Here is a 20,256-nt window from a genome sequence, read left to right on the forward strand (position 1 = left end):
TTTTATTGCTGAAATTCGGTCGTGCGATCGTATCGCGTTACATATTATTTTATAATAGACTACTATAAATATTGCGATAACAATATCTCGTCACACGGTGTGCGGTCCGGTCGGGCGATCGTCTCGTCGAGATTTCGTCATAACCGTTCGATCCGTCCGCGGTAGTGCGTCGCGGCAGAAGATTTGGTGGTGGGAGTACGAGGGGGCGGCGCGTCGTGTGCACGGCTCGTTCAGTAATAATAATAATAATAATAATTATACACTCGTCGTCGCACCGCCACCGACACTCAGCGCACCGCTCGTCATCGGTCGACGGGAAGAGGTCGGCGGGGCGATACGATGATCGTGTGCGGCGCGGTGCGGTGCGGCTGTCAGATAAATTTTATGAATGAAACGCATTCCAAGTACACACGCGGAGCAGCAGCGGCCATATAGTATATTATATACATAATAATATGTATATATTTTGTGTATATACATATGTACATATTACATATATATATATATTATAAATATAATACGATACAAGTCTGTAGCGGCGTTCACTATTATAAATTATTATTATTATTATTACAATATTGTATACACTATTATATACACCGTGCGCGCAACGTGTTCTCATTAGCATTCACGGCGCGTCGTGTGCGAACCGTCGCGGACGTCGACGGTCGGACCATCGAAACGATTATTATATAATATATTTTCATTCGTTCGGGTGTTAACTTTTTCGTGTTTCACATTCGTCTTCACTCTTGTCGAATGTTTTTATTGCTTTACCATATTATATGTTTAAAGTGTAATATATTGCATTTTTGTATATATGCATTATATATAGACGTGCGCAGACTTCATTGGCAGAGAAAAGAGAATATTGGTTGGGTCTTCTCATCTAAATAAAATTGAAAAAAATCAAAACGAAGTGCAGTAACACAAATATAAAATTTGTAATAAAATGGTAAAATTAGTGGTACGTTTAATGTCTTTCAATTAGGTACGTTATGATTTCGCCGAGATCGTAACGACAAGTCTTGTGTAAGTTTTTTATTGCCTATGAAGATTTCACGGGCAATGCAATTATTCCGGCGCGTAATTAAGTCGTAACGAGACGATTTTTTAATGTATGTAATTATATAGGTATATAAGCAGGAACTATCGTGTGTCGCTCTAACAGAAAATACATTTATCTTACATTCATATCGACATCATTATAATATCAAAGCTTTATTTCGGTACTTAGACTGATCATTTCTGGTGCGAAACAACCAGATGCCGGATAAACGTAGCTTTCTCCTATATGTGATTATATATACAGAAACGCGCATTTTGTTCATAGATATAAAAACCAAAAACATTTGCAATAAAAAGAAAATTGACAACACATATTAAACCCTTTAAATATGACGAGGAAGTATATTGTCGTTTTTAATCATAAAAAAAAAACATTATTATATGCGATGTGTTTGCGGCGTATAATATTATATTTAGCCTTCTAATTTGTCAATTGTTGCGGATGTCGAAACACCACAGTTTATTATCAACCAATGGTAAATACAATGATTGTTATTACATCCGTTCGAGAAACCAAAAAAATATAATATATATTTAATGTATCATTGTATATATGATTATAAATGGTCTTTGGTTTTATTTCTTTCATTTTGGTGGTTTGTGGTTATACGTATGATACTGTGATAAAAAAATGTATAGAAATAAACAATACTCGAGTAATCTTAAAATACATATTAATATGTATCTGTACTGTCATCGTCTGTATTTCCTGTATTGAAAAATAATCTTTATTATTATTTTATTCTATAAAAACAGTCGTAGAATTTTATGTCCATATAATGTATTTTATCATTCGACGTTCTTAAGCAGGCAGGTTATGTACCGCGCGTGGTCCCTGAATATGCATGCGACAATTTTTAGGTGCTTGAAATCGATTTCCTGAATAATAGTATTGTAGTCGGACGCCAAATTGTGATAATATTTATTGTACTTACATTTGTATCTAATCGTTGTTTTCATATAATGAGTCATGCAACTATTGAATTTTTAAAGTGTTCATGTTAACAATGTTTAAATAAACAAGGTAAATTACAAATACATTTTTTTTATTATACATTTTTTTTTACCGGTACTTGTTTGTTATCGCCCCGCCAGTATGCCGCATAAAATTTATCGCCCCGCCAATTAAATAAAATAAACAAAATAATGAATAAATATAAAATATGTATGTATTATTAATAATGAAAAATTTAAAAATAAATGAATAAATATATGTTTATAAATTTAAAAAAATATGTATAAATGCATTAGTAAATAAATAATATAATTATAATTATAGTGGAGGCCAGAACTCGGATATCTTTTAAAATGGTTTTAAATGCGTCTTGTTTTCCGAGACGTGTTCTCCACATAAATTCTGCTAAATATGATTCCAAAAAATTTCTGTTTGTTCCACGACGCTTTCTATTTCCCCATTTAGCAGAACCCCACAACTTCTCGATATTTTGTGTAAAAAAAATTAAAAATTAATTTTTCGTATTGGTTTCAAACGATGTCAAAGTTTAATAAAATAACGAAGCCAGCAGCGTACTAATATGGTTTAATATACAATATACAATAGTTTTTCCATTTCCCAAAATAGATCATCCATCACGAGCTAAATACGATAATGTTAGGTATAATAACGGCACACTATATGGCGGGGCGATAAATTTTATGCGGCATACTGGCGGAGCGATAACAAACAAGTACCTTTTTACCTGTAAGAGTGTAAGTGCTTGTATAATGTATTTATTTTATTATTTATTACCAATATAAATTGATCGAAGAATTTTCTAACTCTTTCGTTTTTTATTTAAATCTACTCGGCTGTATATAGGGTACGATAATCTATATACATATAATATATTTCAAACACGCACACACACAATAAACACTTATATTACGCGTTCGTAATGTATTTACAAAAGGTACACCTTACGAGTTTTTCCCATTAAAAATAAATTGAAAATCATCACATCCATAACGTTTGCTGTGTGTAGTACCTATAATATGTATATCCACATGTTTTCGTGAACAAACACAATCTCTACTCAGTAAGTATAGACGGAAATCGTAGTTGTCCTCTCGTTCATTGTCTCCTTCCCTGCGTCGAGGACTTTTTAATATAATATGCATGTACGTGTGACCATAAGCGCCGAAAGTTGGTTTTGTTTATGACAAATTAATATGGTAAAATAAATTATTTGTCAATATTAATTGCTGGTTAGTGCTTAAGCTTTAAAAATAATTATGTCGTAGGCGTTTTGAAAGATATCGGTGCCTCTGCGTGTGGCGATAATACATATTAAATATATTATTCGTAGGTACATGTATTCAATCGTTTCGTTTTCATCATTGTGTTTTAATTTTTAAGTTCCCTATAGCTTGGACTGCTTGGAGTATATTAAAACAAAGAAAAACGAGAAAAATGGATATATTATTGGTGGTAGGTACGATCAATAGGAAAAAATTGATAATAGAATGGAATTGGATGGTATTATACGTTATAACACAACACCGGCGTATCAATGTATACTGGCAACTATATCGGTCCAACAAAACGCGCGTTGTTCGATTTCTTAAGCGTACGGATTCGACGCTCTGCATATATGTTATACGGACACTATAATCCCGCTGTGGGTGATATTTTCCAGTGTATAACCCGGCCAAATAATACTTATTATAATATATATACACACAGGACGACGAAATACGACTCGACGATGCAGCAACAGCAGTGTAGTCGTCGTGATTATTATTTTGCCGTGTCCTCCGAAAGACGGCGGACCGCCGCGGCGACACCGACTCTCCCCTCATTGCTTATAGTCAGAGTATACGACGATGCTTTTTACATACATATATGCTATATACGCTTCACCACCGGCGCGGCCGGTCTACGGTACAATAATAACAATAACAAAACGACAGGTAGACACATATTATGTAGTCGCATATGTATGTATATACGTATTATAGTGGTGCAACCACCACACCCATGATGATTGTACGCCGCCGCCGCCGCCGCCGCCGCCGCCGCCGCTGTTGAGTCGTTCTCGGTAAACATATTTTCTCCCTTCTTCAATAAAACCCCCCTTATTCGTTCAAATATCGCCGCCACCGTTGTCATCGTCGTTTTCGACAAAAATCTTACAATATATACATTAATATGACCGAGCACATTCCAAAAAGTCTTATATACTCCTTGTCAACTTCCTCCCATTGCTCGTTCTCTCTTCATCCTCCATCGCTATATTTGTATAACTATATATATATTAAACATCGTTTTCAGCACTATCGCAGTGGCATACCTTCGCAGTTATTATTGTTTGTGTAACATCGAACATAATAATATACCAACCGAGCGTGAATATATATATGGAGAGAGTGGTTACGAAGGTAATGGGAAATCGAGTTTCACATAAATATTTGGCAAATGTATCGAGAAATAAAATCTACAAGACATTTTTTCAATCGCGATAACGCCGTTTTTCTGGGATTTGACGAGGAAACGATGTACATATACTTATACGTGTTCGCCTATATATATGTGTGTATTATGTACCTATACGAATTCGCCATTTTTTGTTGAACTCGCTCTTTAAAACGTATCCTCCTCGAGATCCCTGCGCTTAGTGTTCGAGAAAGAGACTGGCCGCTGCTGATACGCTGAACCGTGTTCAATCGATTATTACCATCGGTTGGCGGTATATCATATTATATATGTAATATGTATATATATATTTATAATATATTCCCGAGACTAATGCTGCAGGATAAAACGACCGCCGCCGGTCTGACTGACAACACTATTAAAAAAAGGGTTGTACTAAATATATATATATATACATATCGTAAGTAAACGGTGAAGAGAAGTCGACCTTGAATGGGTGTCTTTAGTCGTCAATCGAAAACGGTTCGGGTTCGTGATGAATGGAACGGGCGAGTCTGTGCGCATGCGCTTGCCGCGTTGCTCATTATTAAACGCATATAATATTATAAAGGTATACGCTGTCTGCCGTCGGATTTCAAGCCTGTTATATAGGTGAGCCCCACGTGTAAACGCCGAGCGACACTCGTCGAGAAACACACGGGCGGGCGCCGGCGACAGCGGTCGTGGTATATTTAATGTTATGTGATTGTCGAGGACAAAAGCGAATGTATTATATTATAATATAATATCAATATGTATAATAGCAGCGTGTCCGCGTCGATTTCGTCACACAAAAGTCATCGTCACTTGTCCCTGCTGTTATATACCCGTACGGGGCGCGTCGGGGTAAATCGCATTTTCGCGTTATAAATGCGTATAATAATATTATAATAATGTTATGTATAATGTCGTATAAAAACCGCTGTTGTATATTACAGTGCTCTCTCTCTCTCTCTCTCATCTCTATCTATCTTTCCGTCTCTCGTCCATTATATCCCGAATGTGCAGGTACCCATTATGCGTGTGCGGAGGCGTAGCCTGTCGATCACGTCGAATGACGCTGCCGCATGATGCCCAGTGTGTTGTACGCGCCACGCATACTTACCATATAATCGGCTTCTGAAGTCTTGCACGGCGTGTCCGACGCGTGAATTATAATGTATCGCGTATAATAATATGTGTACTCGCGGGGCACATAATATAATATTATAATTGCAGTACGCCGGCCATCATCTATATGTGTTCGGTGTATAGGAGGTATACATCATATTATTGTTGCGCCTATTATATTGCCGCGTTAATGAGCGACCGATGGACGGACCCGAACGTGAAACTCGGATTCATTTTATTGTTTTTTATTGTAACTATACTTAAATATTATATATTACATTATACGCCATTATTTTCCCCTCCCGTCGGTTTTATACGGCCGTCGCAGAAGAAACGAGATTACTATATTTGTGTGCGCGTTTAACGCGCGCGCCGAAAAAATAGTAATATAATTTAATATGCTCGTTGTTTTTTCATTTCTCCGTCGATCGTGTATATACTGTGCGAGAAGACGAAAACAGTGTATAAGTACACACACACAATAATATATTAGAGGTATTATATACTACATATACTTACGTCATATTTTGTATAAGATATTATAATAGTAGTAAGTAATAGAATAGGTATATATATATATATATATATATACAGAGAAGGTCGGTCGGCCGCCGGTTGTAGATATATATCATAAAAATAATAATATATAATACGTACGTATACGAAATCGAACGGCCCCGTGGTGTTTACACGGCGGCGGCGGCGGCAACGAGCTATTAAAGGGAAAAAATCTTATAGGCGTCGGACAATGTTATCTAAAATATTCATCTTTACGTTTGGCTCGGGGGCCAGGTTTCTTCTTCTTTTCTTCCGTACTACAATTTCGATCTATCGCTTATAGATTTTTCGTTAGAATACTATTACACGGTTTGTGATCAATCGTCGTCGTCGTCGTCGTCGTCGATGGGTTCCAATAATAACAATAGTTGACTCCTGTTCCTCCTATTCATCCTTCACCGCAAACTCTTCGCTGCCACCATCGCGTTCATTAGTCAGGAATGCCAAAATATCTCGGGTGTTTTTGGAAACGATTTTCGAAATCAATTGTGTTTATCTTAAGTGTACACGGTACCTATACCTACATAATACTGTAAATAAACGCGATTCTTTTGTTTACAAACCAACAGAAATTAACTCTACTATATTATGTATTTTTTTTAAACCGTAAACTAAGTTGTTACCCCCCGCGTAATATATATATATATATATATATATATATATATATATATATACAGAACTGATTTAATGAACCTTTTATTTTTAATGACTCTAATTTATTTGGTTGATCGTCTCGGCTCGTCTACTGATTTAGTAATTTATGTGATAATAGTTACGTATATGTTTTCTTTTACACTCTATTTTATTTGAAACAGTATAAATTAAATTATATAATAATGGACACAGGTTAATATGTCTTTTAGATAAACATTGTACAAAAATATCAAACATAACACTTATTAATAATATAATATATATTTTATTTATCTTATGTATTATTATTACAATCGTTTTCGTATATAAATTAAATTATTGTTTTCACTGTGGTATTCATTGTCCGCACAAGAACAAAAATGAATAAAGTAATATCATCACGTCACACGTTGATAATAATAATCATTATTATAACCGGTGGAAAAAGAACCCATCAAAAATGCAGGCTCTTGAAAGCACTTAAATTGTCTATACGGAACGCCGTGCAAGTATAGTACACCCGACGCACTGCGTTTGTATATACCATATATATTATTATCTTCGCGGGAAACGTGTAACACAAAAGAACAACACAACGAAACCTCCTCCGCGACGGTCGTCGTAACATTGTATTTCATAATGTAATTTTATTTATTATTTCCTGGTTTGGTCCTGAATTGAATTCGTTGTCCCGAGCCTCAAGATGAACATAATATACACACACGGACCGCATCCGTTTGTAAGTGATGTCGGGTAGGTCTCGAGAGGGTTTCTTCTCGCGTATATTTTATTATACATCATTCCACACACAGCACGCCGCGACCGGTGTTAGGGGTCGCGGCGATTTTCGAATTCTCGGTATACGGTTGAATAGAAGTGAAGTAAAAAATGTATCGTACAACGATAAATATTCAGATTGAAACGAATTTGACTTTTGAAACGTCGATATACCGTTCCTGCTCTACCACCCGTCATTCACGCATCACGCTGCTGTATGCATGATGCCTATGTGTATCACATGTTGTTTTATTATGTATATATATATTATATATACAAATGATTTTCTCTGTTACTGGATGGGTAATGAGTATAATGTACATTAATAATTGGGTTCATATAAAAAAAAAAATGTTATTAAACGGTATGTGATTTATGTGAGCACCCGGCGGGGTGTGCTGTAGTCGAACGAACGTATATATTATTATAAACGTTTTCTTGCATACCACCGACGCCGCTGGTGGACAACCGCCTGTTGCTCTAGCGGTAATGACGATCGTGCTTGATGACGATGGGAACTCTATTTAGCCGTAATTCGTTGTAACTCGTAGTCGTCAAATTTCTGGTTAATTGATTATTATTATTATTATTATTAATACTACTATTATTATTATTATAATTGTTATTAATGTATATGTGTGTGTGTATAAACATTGTATATAAGCTATAACACCGTTGTTTGGCTTACAGATGTGGGAGCTGCTCCTGTTGAGCATCTTGAAATGGGACGTGTCCGCAATCACGGCTCACGACTTTCTATGGTATATACTTAAAAGACTGCACATGGACACGGCCAAGCCATTCGTGGACGTTGTTATCAAACACTGCGGCACGTTCATCGGCATGTGCGCCAGAGGTAAGTCTTAACAATATAATACACATAACTACTTAATTAATTTTGATGTATATGTATATCACGGTATTATATCGTTATTGATACGCTGTGCGCAGTGGTGTAGCCAGGATTTATAAGAGTCCAGTACTTGTAATTTACAGGTTCAAAAATGATTTAGGTATACTGATATTATTTATACATAATAATTAAAAATTAAACTTTATGTAGCTTATTTTTCAAAGTTAAAATACTTGACTTAGTCATACTGTGTTATAAATTGATTAATTTTAAATTTTAACCTATAATACTTATTGATGTTATACAACTTTTTTTTGAAGTCGTGCTTGCTTTATTTATTTTTTGATTAACGTAGAAGAAATCGGATGTTCTTATTTTAAGAAAATTTGAAAACTTCATTATAAGTAATAATAACGATCTCTAAACTTAGATGAATTTTATATAAAATTACGTTATTTACGAGGTACACAAATACAAAGTATTGTATTTAATTTCGTATGTGGGACTTACGTTTCTAAATTTATTTACTTATGTAGTAATTTATACATTTGTTTTTAGTGTTTTTTTTTTTATAAATTCATCTATTTATATTTTGTGTTGGAACTTATCTAACTCCCGGCCAAGCTACTCGGGTATACCTATGTATTCTATATTGTTCGGCTTGTCTCCGACCTGTGTCCACGATATATTTTGTCAGTTTGTGATTTTTTTTTAACCTTTACAAGACTAGCGTTTCAAGCGAATTATAAATATTTAGAAGGAAATAATAATTATATTATTTATATAAAGGCACGCATGAGTATTATACATATGTATATACGTAGGTATACTCGATTATCTCGACCTTATTTGGTCTCTTGCAATGTTGATGATGCTTAGGGACCGGTTTACGATGAGCGGTGGTAGCTTAACCGTACTTGCAATCTTATCTCAACATCAATTGTGCACGTGTGTGTGCGCGCGCGCGCACTGCAGTCTGTACATAATGTGAGTTGAAAAAAAACGTAGACGATTAACTCTGTAAAAGGGTTTCGGATTTGTACTCGCGGATTTGCTTGATACTAAATGACTAATGTAAATTAAAATATTGTAAACGTGACGACGGCTCCTCCATCACGCCACGGATAGTAACATAGTAATTAATAAATAACAACGATAAAAGACCGTCGTCGTTACTTATAATTATACCTATGTGTACCAAAATTTAACAAAGTATAATCATCATAATAACATTTAAAGTCGATATAGCGGTGATCGTACAAAGGTAATCGTGGGACGGCGTGTGAACGTGTCGAGTTGTTTCGTCGCGTTCGAGATCCATCCCCCGCTGTAAGCGATTCGACTATATAGGAGCGGCATTTCGTTATTATGTTTATTACCTAATTATTTATGAGTTTAATAATAGTTGTAAACGCTGTCCCGACTGCATAATAATATAACTGACGATATTATCGTAGATATCAAAACATACACTAAAAATGTTTTTTTCAATTCTTCCCGTACCGCACATCTATTCATGCACAACCAAAATTTGCATATACGATTCGGCGTGCGAACGAAGTGTTCGCGTATCGTTCTTTTGGCTTTTGGTGTATTATGTATATTACATATTCCATACAGAAAGACGATCGATATAATGCAATATTATTATCAGACGATGTCCCCGTCCGTGGACTGTCTTTTCAATATTAATTCTTGGCCGGATTCGCACGGTCGATATAGCGCACGTCGTAATAAAAACGATAAATAATGATGATAAAAAAAAAATCGGAGGCGGCTGATTCTTGCTGCACGACGACATTTATCCGTGTATAGAGGTGGTCCCAGTGTACATATATATATATAGCTGATGTATATTATTATGTACTAACCTCCACCGCGCTGCCGTTTGCATCGTCCGAAACGCGTCTCATTGTCTCGCACGTCTGTATGCGGGCACTTCGTGGAAAACGCCACGTAACAATCTCAAAAGAAACGTGCTGAATGAAATATGGTTTTCTTTTATATGATAATGATTTTAATAAAAATAATAATAGTAACGTCATTATTATTATTACTATTATTACTTCCAACATCCCCACCCCCTCCGCGCGTATGTATCATATTCACACAATCTACATAATATTATACGTCTTATTCCCACCGATTAAGTCACCAACGCCGCCGCTGTCGATTGCAATTCGTTACAGATTTTGCGGACGTTTTGATGCTTATTGCTGCCACTGCAACAGTACCACATATACCTGTGTGTGTATGTGTGTGTCCGTGAATACTAAACAAAAAAATATATATATTTTATATCAAATCAAAAAGTGTCAATAAAACATTTTCAAGACAAAACTAGACGGCGATGCGACGGACGTTGTGTATAATATTATAATAATATATGTGACGCATACGCAAGCATGCATGCATAAAATGTCGTTGATACAACACGCTTAATATTCGTTTTGAACATTTATGTGAACACTTTAAACGTACTTACAATAATTGTATCGGTGATGGTTATGTAAGTTATGTTTTAATGTCTTGGTTTCGATTTTATGCCCGACACCCCCTGCCCGTTATCGTATAAATAATAATTTCAACAGTCGTCGTGGTCGTCCCGCGCCGTTGCTATGTGCACTGCGTATATTATTATAATACACGGTCATGTCCCTAGGAAATGTGAAATGTGTATAACACGTGAAAAATGTTAATTTCGAAAATATTATACTATTCAGGCCTCCCATAAAACCGTCTATGTGTATATACACGGTGGCGGTATAATATATTGTGGTTTGTGTTTACGTTATTAACCGGAAACTACTTGTGCGACCAACAATTCTCCGGGTGGTTTGTTTTTCATTATCTGTCCGCAAGGTCAAACAACTTGGATATAAACAAAAATAAGGGTTGTGAAGGTCTTATTATATTATTATTATTATTATTTCTTCTTTGCTGGGAACTAGTAATGTACGCAGTTATAGGAGACGAGACGCGACGCGTATATTATGTATATATGGGCTACAAGCGACGGCGGCGATGACGACGACGACAACGAAGACGACTGGTTCAATGACGCAGGGTCAACCATTATCATGCGTGCGGGCGCGCGCGTGTGTGTGTAAAATATGTCTAACATATACAAAATATATTCATCCCTCGCCGTTGCTGCCGTTCATCATTAATGCTTACAATAATGAATGGAAGATGATGTGTATATAGGCCTCGACGCGCGACGTTTCAATGAGAATGCCTTGGATTTTTTTTTTATGTTTTTTTAAAAACAGTATTGAATTCGTCGAGAGAGAGATAGAGCCAGATAAATGCAGCAGCGATTCTTACGTTTCATATATTATATTATTACACGAACAGGCGCTTTCGATTAGTGGGAGGGTGAAAAAAACATACCCGAGTAACTGCGCTATAATATAAGACTTTTTTCGGTTTTTTTTAAATATTTTTTTGTTTCAATTTTTTTCTCCATATATATATATAATACATACAATACGGTCGGTCTCCGATGTCTTTTTCTTCTCGTACATGTGTTGCTACACCGCACATAAAACGGTTGTGTGTGTGTCATCTTGGGAATATCTTTGCGCGGTAAACATATGTGCGCGTTGCATGTCGTATCAGTGTGGCGACAGAAACTCGCGTCCGTGGGGCCTAGTGAAAAACCGTAAAATCGCTGAATGCTTGTCGTCGACGACGACGCTCGTGGCCGGTCGATTTTTTTCGTCTGTTAAAAAAATAGGTACTTGTTTGTTATCGCTCCGCCAGTATGCCGCATAAAATTTATCGCCCCGCCAATTAAATAAAATAAACAAAATAATGAATAAATATAAAATATGTATGTATTATTAATAATAAAAAATTTAAAAATAAATGAATAAATATATGTTTATAAATTTAAAAAAATATGTATAAATGCATTAGTAAATAAATAATATAATTATAATTATAGTGGAGGCCAGAACTCGGATATCTTTTAAAATGGTTTTAAATGCGTCTTGTTTTCCGAGACGTGTTCTCCACATAAATTCTGCTAAATATGATTCCAAAAAATTTCTGTTTGTTCCACGACGCTTTCTATTTCCCCATTTAGCAGAACCCCACAACCTCTCGATATTTTGTGTAAAAAAAATTAAAAATTAATTTTTCGTATTGGTTTCAACGATGTCAAAGTTTAATAAAATAACGAAGCCAGCAGCGTACTAATATGGTTTAATATACAATATACAATAGTTTTTCCATTTCCCAAAATAGATCATCCATCACGAGCTAAATACGATAATTGTAGGTATAATAACGGCACACTATATGGCGGGGCGATAAATTTTATGCGGCATACTGGCGGAGCGATAACAAACAAGTACCAAATAGGTAAAATTTAAAAATAATAATGAAAAAAATGTATGTAAAAATATTATGTAAAAAATAATAATGACATTTAGTCGCATTTTTGACGCCAACCGGTATATATGTTGACGAGTTTTCCCAGTTTATGATAGACGTCCATAAAGTGTATAGATCATAATCTGGTATCCTCTTACCGATTCCGTTTAGACTCAAGTTTACACCGGTTTCGGCTTATGTCGGCTGCAATACACTGCAAACAAAAACATATAATTATAAATATAATAATATCGATTTTTAATCGTTAACTGCTTAAAAAAAAATAAATCCATCTCGACTCGATTATAATTGCAGTGTCGAAAATTGAATGGTTTTATCCAGTATCTCTATCCGATGAAAAAATAACATTTTTTTTTTAATATTCGGATAATCCATTTATTTTTTACATAAAAGTGACGGTTATATTATAATTTTTACGCTATCGACATTTAATTTTATTTAACCCAGTTTTTGAATGACGTATTTTATGTGCACTTTACAATAATATATAACATACCTATTGCTACCAGCAATAGCGATTATAACTACGAGCGCCGATATTTTTTGCTTAACCACCACGTTTATTTATTTTTTGTCAACAAATACAGAATCTATCACATTTTTTTGTCGACCAACACGTCCATTGACGATTTAAAGTATTACGCCATAGACTCCGCCGATTCGTTGACGCTTACCACGCGCTTTATCGGTAGCCGTGCGTGCGTTTGATTCTCGCTATCATTAATTCTTATTATTATCATTATACTTTATAATACCGCATAGCCGCCGACCACGAAATACTCACGGGTTATCAGTAGCGGTAGACGAGATTTGTCACACGTTGTTGTTATCTCGTATGTATGTATTTGTGTGTGTGTGTGTGTGTGTGTGTGTGTTGTCTCTTGTACCCCGGCGGCACATACAACACATGCTGATGGCATCAAACGCTGCCGCCCCGTAACTCCGCGCCCGTACCGGGTACTGGTACTGTAATACTACGTACTACATAGAGCTGCGACCGCGGTGGTCTCGCATTATTATTATAATAAAATATAAATATTAATTTTATTCGTGTTAATTATCCGTTTTTATTTCCCAGGATTATTATCTGGCCGACTAAAGGTGTTTGTGCTCTTATAATGCCAGTGCTCTCTTTATGACAGTATATCTATATACAATATTAATAAGTACACGCGCGCGCGCTTGTTTTTATACAATATATTTTTTTAAATATTTTCATCTGTATAATATAATGTATTTATTTAATTTAATGAAGTGTTTTGTCTTATTGTTATAGAGCTTATAAAACTATGACAATACGAGTTTTGGGATATTATAAAACCTGCAGTGTACTTATACGCACTAAACACGTTAAACGATACTATTGTATCGATTTCATTTTACTGTAAATGTGGCGGTAAATGGGATATAAATAAATTATTTTTTCTAAAGACTAAAAAATGTTTAAGTTGTTTCCCAAATGCGATATAATAGTTTGCCCCCTGTAAAGGTTATTAGTTCGTATATACGCAGTCAAAATTATACTGACATAAAATATTTGATATTATATGGATTAAGTGTGTACAATAAAATGTCAACAGTTAACTAATAATATTTCAATATGTAACCGTAAAATAGAGACGTTTAAATATAGTTCAAAATCTATGTAGATTACATACTGTAGAGCCTAGACTTTGAAATCACATATTTTGAGTCAGTGGTTGTTTCTTTTGTTGGTTAATTCGTATTCACTCAGTGCATTCTTAAAAAAATAGGCAGATTTTTATTATCAACGTACAATTTATTGCTGTACATAGATACGTATGTTAATGTAACAGGGTTTGGGAACCTGTTGTATATTTAAATATAATTCAGTAAAGATATTCAGGGATTTGTGAATTATATAATTTAACCATAGCTAGAGAGCTTCAAAAGATCGTACAAATAATGCATTCTTTAGTTGAAATATTTTATTGTTATACATACAATATTATACTACACGATTTGAATATTATCATATACCTATTATGTTCAGGAACGTCTTTCGGAGTTTCTTAGTGTGCGGATTGAGGTAGTCCCAGAACTAATGAAATTTACATGGTGTTTCTTATGTATTGTTAACATGAGTGTATGTGTACACGGATGACTATAATACGTCTAGTAAGCATTATTCCTATACTTCCTTATTAACTATATTTATGTTTATAGATGTAAAAGTGTCACAAATCCGTGATCCGTTACTGAAGTATTCATAAATTTCAGCTCTCTAAATTCGTATATATACCTCCATATTATTATATACTTAATATTTTAATATTAATTTTATAAAACTATTTTTGATCGACAGCATTCATATAATATACAAATATATACATATTACATACCTAAATATATTACTTACTATTTATATCAAAATATATTATATATATTCAAAGAGGGTCAATTACGTATAATAAGTACAAAGTATTACAAAGTACGTTGACACTACTGCAGTAGCGATGCCCAGGCAACTAGTTTCTCCTTTTCGGTTTAATAAACACATTGTACGTATATATATATAATAATAATAATATCTAGTATATACACATGCATTATAAAATGAAAAAGAAGATGAAAAAAAAAGCCACACGTACAATTACCGATAAATTGGAATGCGATCTAATATAGCCAGCCGACGGTGGACTTCTGAAAATAGTCGAGACAGTGTGGTGGCATTGTTCGGAAACCTATAGTCCTTGAACGGGGTTCAGGTTTTGTTGACATTCCAGACGTCCGGGAGTTGGTGGATACCTTTACCTAAAGTACCATAATATAATATATTATATGGTCCCTTCAAGGTCTCTTTCAAAAAAAAAAGTCGTGATATCACTTTTTTTCTTCTTACACGCACGCTCAACGTAAACATTCGCTTGTTTTTACAGGATTTGTGCGTTGCATAATAATAACTTGTTAGCGTTGCATTGTACTACCTATATATTACTATTACTATTATGTTCGGTGCAACGGTTCACGTTGCCGCCGCGCTACAACCCCCTTGGACGTCTCCCAAAAACAAAATGGCGATCACGTAATGATAGCTTGGAAAACCTATACTGACAATCTCACCACATACAACATTGCGACCACACCGTGTTTGTGTATAATGTGTTCGTATACAAAATACGACCCAAAGAAATTGAATAAGATAGTATTTTTAAAATTGTACAATATTGTCTATAATTTTCTATACATTTTGGTATAATTATACTAAATTATATATACGTATTTATTTATTCGTATGGTGAAAAATAAGGAAACAATAATATAATACTAATTATATTATGCTCTATAAAGATTCTCTTATAAATGGTGCATTTAGTAAGTCCCATACATAAACGAAATTTTGACAACCGTCCCACTTTTTTTTATCACTCGTACAGTAAAAGCAGTTAGTTGGATAAATAAAAGCCAAATGAGCCCTTTTTTCATAATCCTACATCAACATATCGATTTAATTCTATACGCCTGCAGTACGTGGGCAAAAGTGACAAAAAACGGTAGTTATTGTGAATTATATGCATTGTGTACACATAGCATTGTATGGATGCATAAAAAATATATAGTAGGAATGTATAAATTTAACTAAACACATGCCAAGATAAGCTTTTTGATTGCTGATTTATAAAATATTATTATTCTAAGTGAACATGTTTTTGATTATTTCAACTATTTTAATTGCAAGTGAATGTATCGCATAAAATTTAGTATATATATTTACTGGAGTTTTAATTGACGTAGGTAATTCGATATTTTATAATTTACTTTTATCATTTCGAAAACAATTTTTGTACTCAAGACTAACGTCAATTAAGTAGAAATAAACCATATTAGTTTATTGAAATAATGTCATTTTTTTACTGATTTTTATTTTTATCGTGAATACCTTTCTCGTCCGTGATGACTGCAAATACTTTTAACTCAATTATCTGGGTTAAATTGCAGGCAGTATGACCCAGACCCGAAAAACCAAATTATCAGGGACAACCTGGATACACGAGTATATATATTAATGCCGTTCACATTTAATCGTTTAGAAATGTCTCGGAATGCATTCTCTTGTTTTTTTTTTGTTTTTATTATTATCAACAATTTATATAAAAAAAAATTTCGTGTCGAATTTAAATAAAGCGTATTATTGTATATTAAAGACGGCGCGGGTTACAAGGTAATATTACAAAAATGCGACCAATAAAATACTATAGTAACATTCTAGCGAGCAGCTTACACGTGTATTTTATTACAAGCGTATCATAATAAAATGTGTGTACATTTTTATATGTAGGCCCTTGGCAGAAGATAAAATATGTACATTAGAAAGATATGGGCTTAATGCCGCTATTTGTTGTAAATACTGTTATCATTCGACTCTTGATTATATTATCGGTAAAATCTCTAAAAGATTTACTTTATTAGTTTGTTTTTTGGTCGTTCCTTTTATTTCTTATCGTGACTAATAATTGCGATAAGTATTTTAGTTTATTAAATGTTACTACTAAAACGGAAGCACATATAATGGAAAGCTAAGTCTCGCTATCTTGTGATGTGACAGGTCAGTTATCAGTGAATCATATTTCTGTGCGCAACTATAAAAATATTCCTGTTTTCGGTAATGTCTATTAACTAAAAGTTGTTTGGACGAACATCAAGGTTTTCCGACTAAAATTATAATGTATTCAAACATCAAATAATGAAATTCTAGAAAGTATAATCAAATATTATAGAACCGACTATATAATAAAACAGTGTATATATCTTAAAAAATTCCTTACACGTAAATATTTAATGATCACTATTCACTAATATATTATATTATTTTGGGCATTAAAAACAATATAAAATATGAAAAACACGAACACGCAAGATCATTACAATGTAGTGAATTCAGATTTTTTTTTTTACACATTTCGATTTACATTATCGTTATATGCATACTAAAATCCGTGCTTATGATATAAATATTATGTTGTTAATTTCATGTGATATGGAACATTTGCTTAGGTTTTGTTGTCGTATATATGGATTTTGTAAAATATGAATGGATTATTGTCATCTAAAATATCAATAAACGCAACTCACCTCACAAATGTGTGTTCTAAACAAGTTAAATTAACAAAATTAATTTTTTTTTTTTGTGTATCGGTTGGTCGGCCTAACTAGTTGAACCGTCTTTTATCAAGGCGCATGACGTAGAAAAAACACAATAGAACCATGTAATAATGATACGATCTAGTTGGCGCCTCCAATAATATACGCTTTTGACATACATAAAAATTATAATAACATGATGGAAATACTGAGTGTGCGTGCGTGTGTGTTGTCCTCTGTACTTGACAGCTCCAGCACCGTGAGTCGTTCGTTGTTTTCTCTCGATTTTGATTGGCGACTCGGTGTGTCAGTATTCTGTGTGTAAGTAATTCGATGCGGTGGCGGCAACGGGTCCAAGGGCAACGTTAAACCAAAGACAGATACACGAAACGTGTTTGCGCAAGGGTTTTAATTTTTTTTTTAATTTTCGCTTTCCCGACCGTTGCGTCCTCGAGGGGCCCGGGGAGAACGAGTGCGTTTCTCATTTTTTCTGACATTATGCTTATTAATTGTTATAATAAATAGTATATCGTAATATGTACATAGGATTAGGCTAAACGATATGTCCATGGGAGGGGAGGGGCTTATTGCATTATTAGATGTACTTGTATTTATGGTTATCGACGACCGTAAGATTTTAAGTGTTTATTCGATGTATTTTTTTTTCGCTTTTTTCGACTAAATACCTATTTTTTCTAACAAGAGTTATCTATCACGTCCATACAGTTTAGTGCTACCGTCCCTTTCCCGTGATTTCCTCACCAGTTGACGTGACAATTGTCCGTGATGTTTGTGGTTATTGGTGTATAGCAGCGGTGGAGCCACGCAAAGGATTTATTATGGTTTATAATTATTATTTATGATTATTATACTATTGTGCGTACGACAATTGCATTTCCACTTGGTCGTTCTTAACCACCCTCCTCCACTATAGGTTGTCGTCCTTCAACATTCCGCGCCCGACCATTCTCACCCAACCACCCTCTAATGGCGCACCTTGCTACAACGAAACGCTCTTTTTTTCGCTGTAACCAAACCCTCGAATTTTGGAGTAACAGTGATCTAGGTAATCCTGCGATTACGATCCCGATGGTTGAAATACCTTGTCGGTGATCCACCCTTATGCGGCGAAAAAAAATGATTTGTAAGACGAAAAATACAAAAACACGATGAGGTACTTGTTTGTTATCGCTCCGCCAGTATGCCGCATAAAATTTATCGCCCCGCCAATTAAATAAAATAAACAAAATAATGAATAAATATAAAATATGTATGTATTATTAATAATAAAAAATTTAAAAATAAATGAATAAATATATGTTTATAAATTTAAAAAAATATGTATAAATGCATTAGTAAATAAATAATATAATTATAATTATAGTGGAGGCCAGAACTCGGATATCTTTTAAAATGGTTTTAAATGCGTCTTGTTTTCCGAGACGTGTTCTCCACATAAATTCTGCTAAATATGATTCCAAAAAATTTCTGTTTGTTCCACGACGCTTTCTATTTCCCCATTTAGCAGAACCCCACAACCTCTCGATATTTTGTGTAAAAAAAATTAAAAATTAATTTTTCGTATTGGTTTCAAACGATGTCAAAGTTTAATAAAATAACGAAGCCAGCAGCGTACTAATATGGTTTAATATACAATATACAATAGTTTTTCCATTTCCCAAAATAGATCATCCATCACGAGCTAAATACGATAATTGTAGGTATAATAACGGCACACTATATGGCGGGGCGATAAATTTTATGCGGCATACTGGCGGAGCGATAACAAACAAGTACCCACGATGATTTCACGTCATAAAACTCAATTTGTGCAACATAAAAACATAAAAAAGAGAAAATTAATTTTTTTTCAATCTCATATGTTTTACAATTCTACCACTGCTTAGCATAATGTATGATCGTCATATCAGCCACGCACATGAAATGTAGTCGCGAACTATTGTCGTGTACAAAAACATTGCACAGCGATGTTCCCGTGGAATTTAATTATTTTTATATTATATATTATCTATTATATATTATATATTATGGAAGTGTCTACACTGCAACAAGAAACGATCGAAATACAATCGAACGCGACGTTATTAGACAATATTATCCGTTCTCCCACTTGTTCTTATCCGAGACGAGAGCTAGATATTAATCGCTGACCGGAATATTCTGGTCAAATCGTTTGTGAAATACAATATCGGGATATTAAACAAAACACTGTCGGAGCTCCGTGTGCTGTTATATATACGTACACAGGTAACTTTAACATACGATTAAGGGCTTACGATATTATCATTATTGTTATGCAAACGTTTCATTCACGAAATCG

At 34.3% G+C, this 20,256-nt stretch overlaps 1 protein-coding gene across 1 annotated transcript in view; it reads left to right on the forward strand.

The window, feature by feature from the left end:
* Nucleotides 1-20,256, forward strand: part of LOC132923990 (G1/S-specific cyclin-D2-like) — a 60,581-nt gene that overhangs the window by 31,002 nt on the left and 9,323 nt on the right. The window contains exon 3 of the mRNA XM_060988029.1: nt 8,249-8,414. Within this exon, the coding sequence (XP_060844012.1) occupies nt 8,249-8,414 (166 nt within the window). The remainder of the gene's footprint in view (nt 1-8,248; nt 8,415-20,256) is intronic.

Source organism: Rhopalosiphum padi, chromosome 3, assembly GCF_020882245.1.
Source record: "Rhopalosiphum padi isolate XX-2018 chromosome 3, ASM2088224v1, whole genome shotgun sequence".
In the NCBI taxonomy this organism is placed as follows: domain Eukaryota; kingdom Metazoa; phylum Arthropoda; class Insecta; order Hemiptera; family Aphididae; genus Rhopalosiphum; species Rhopalosiphum padi.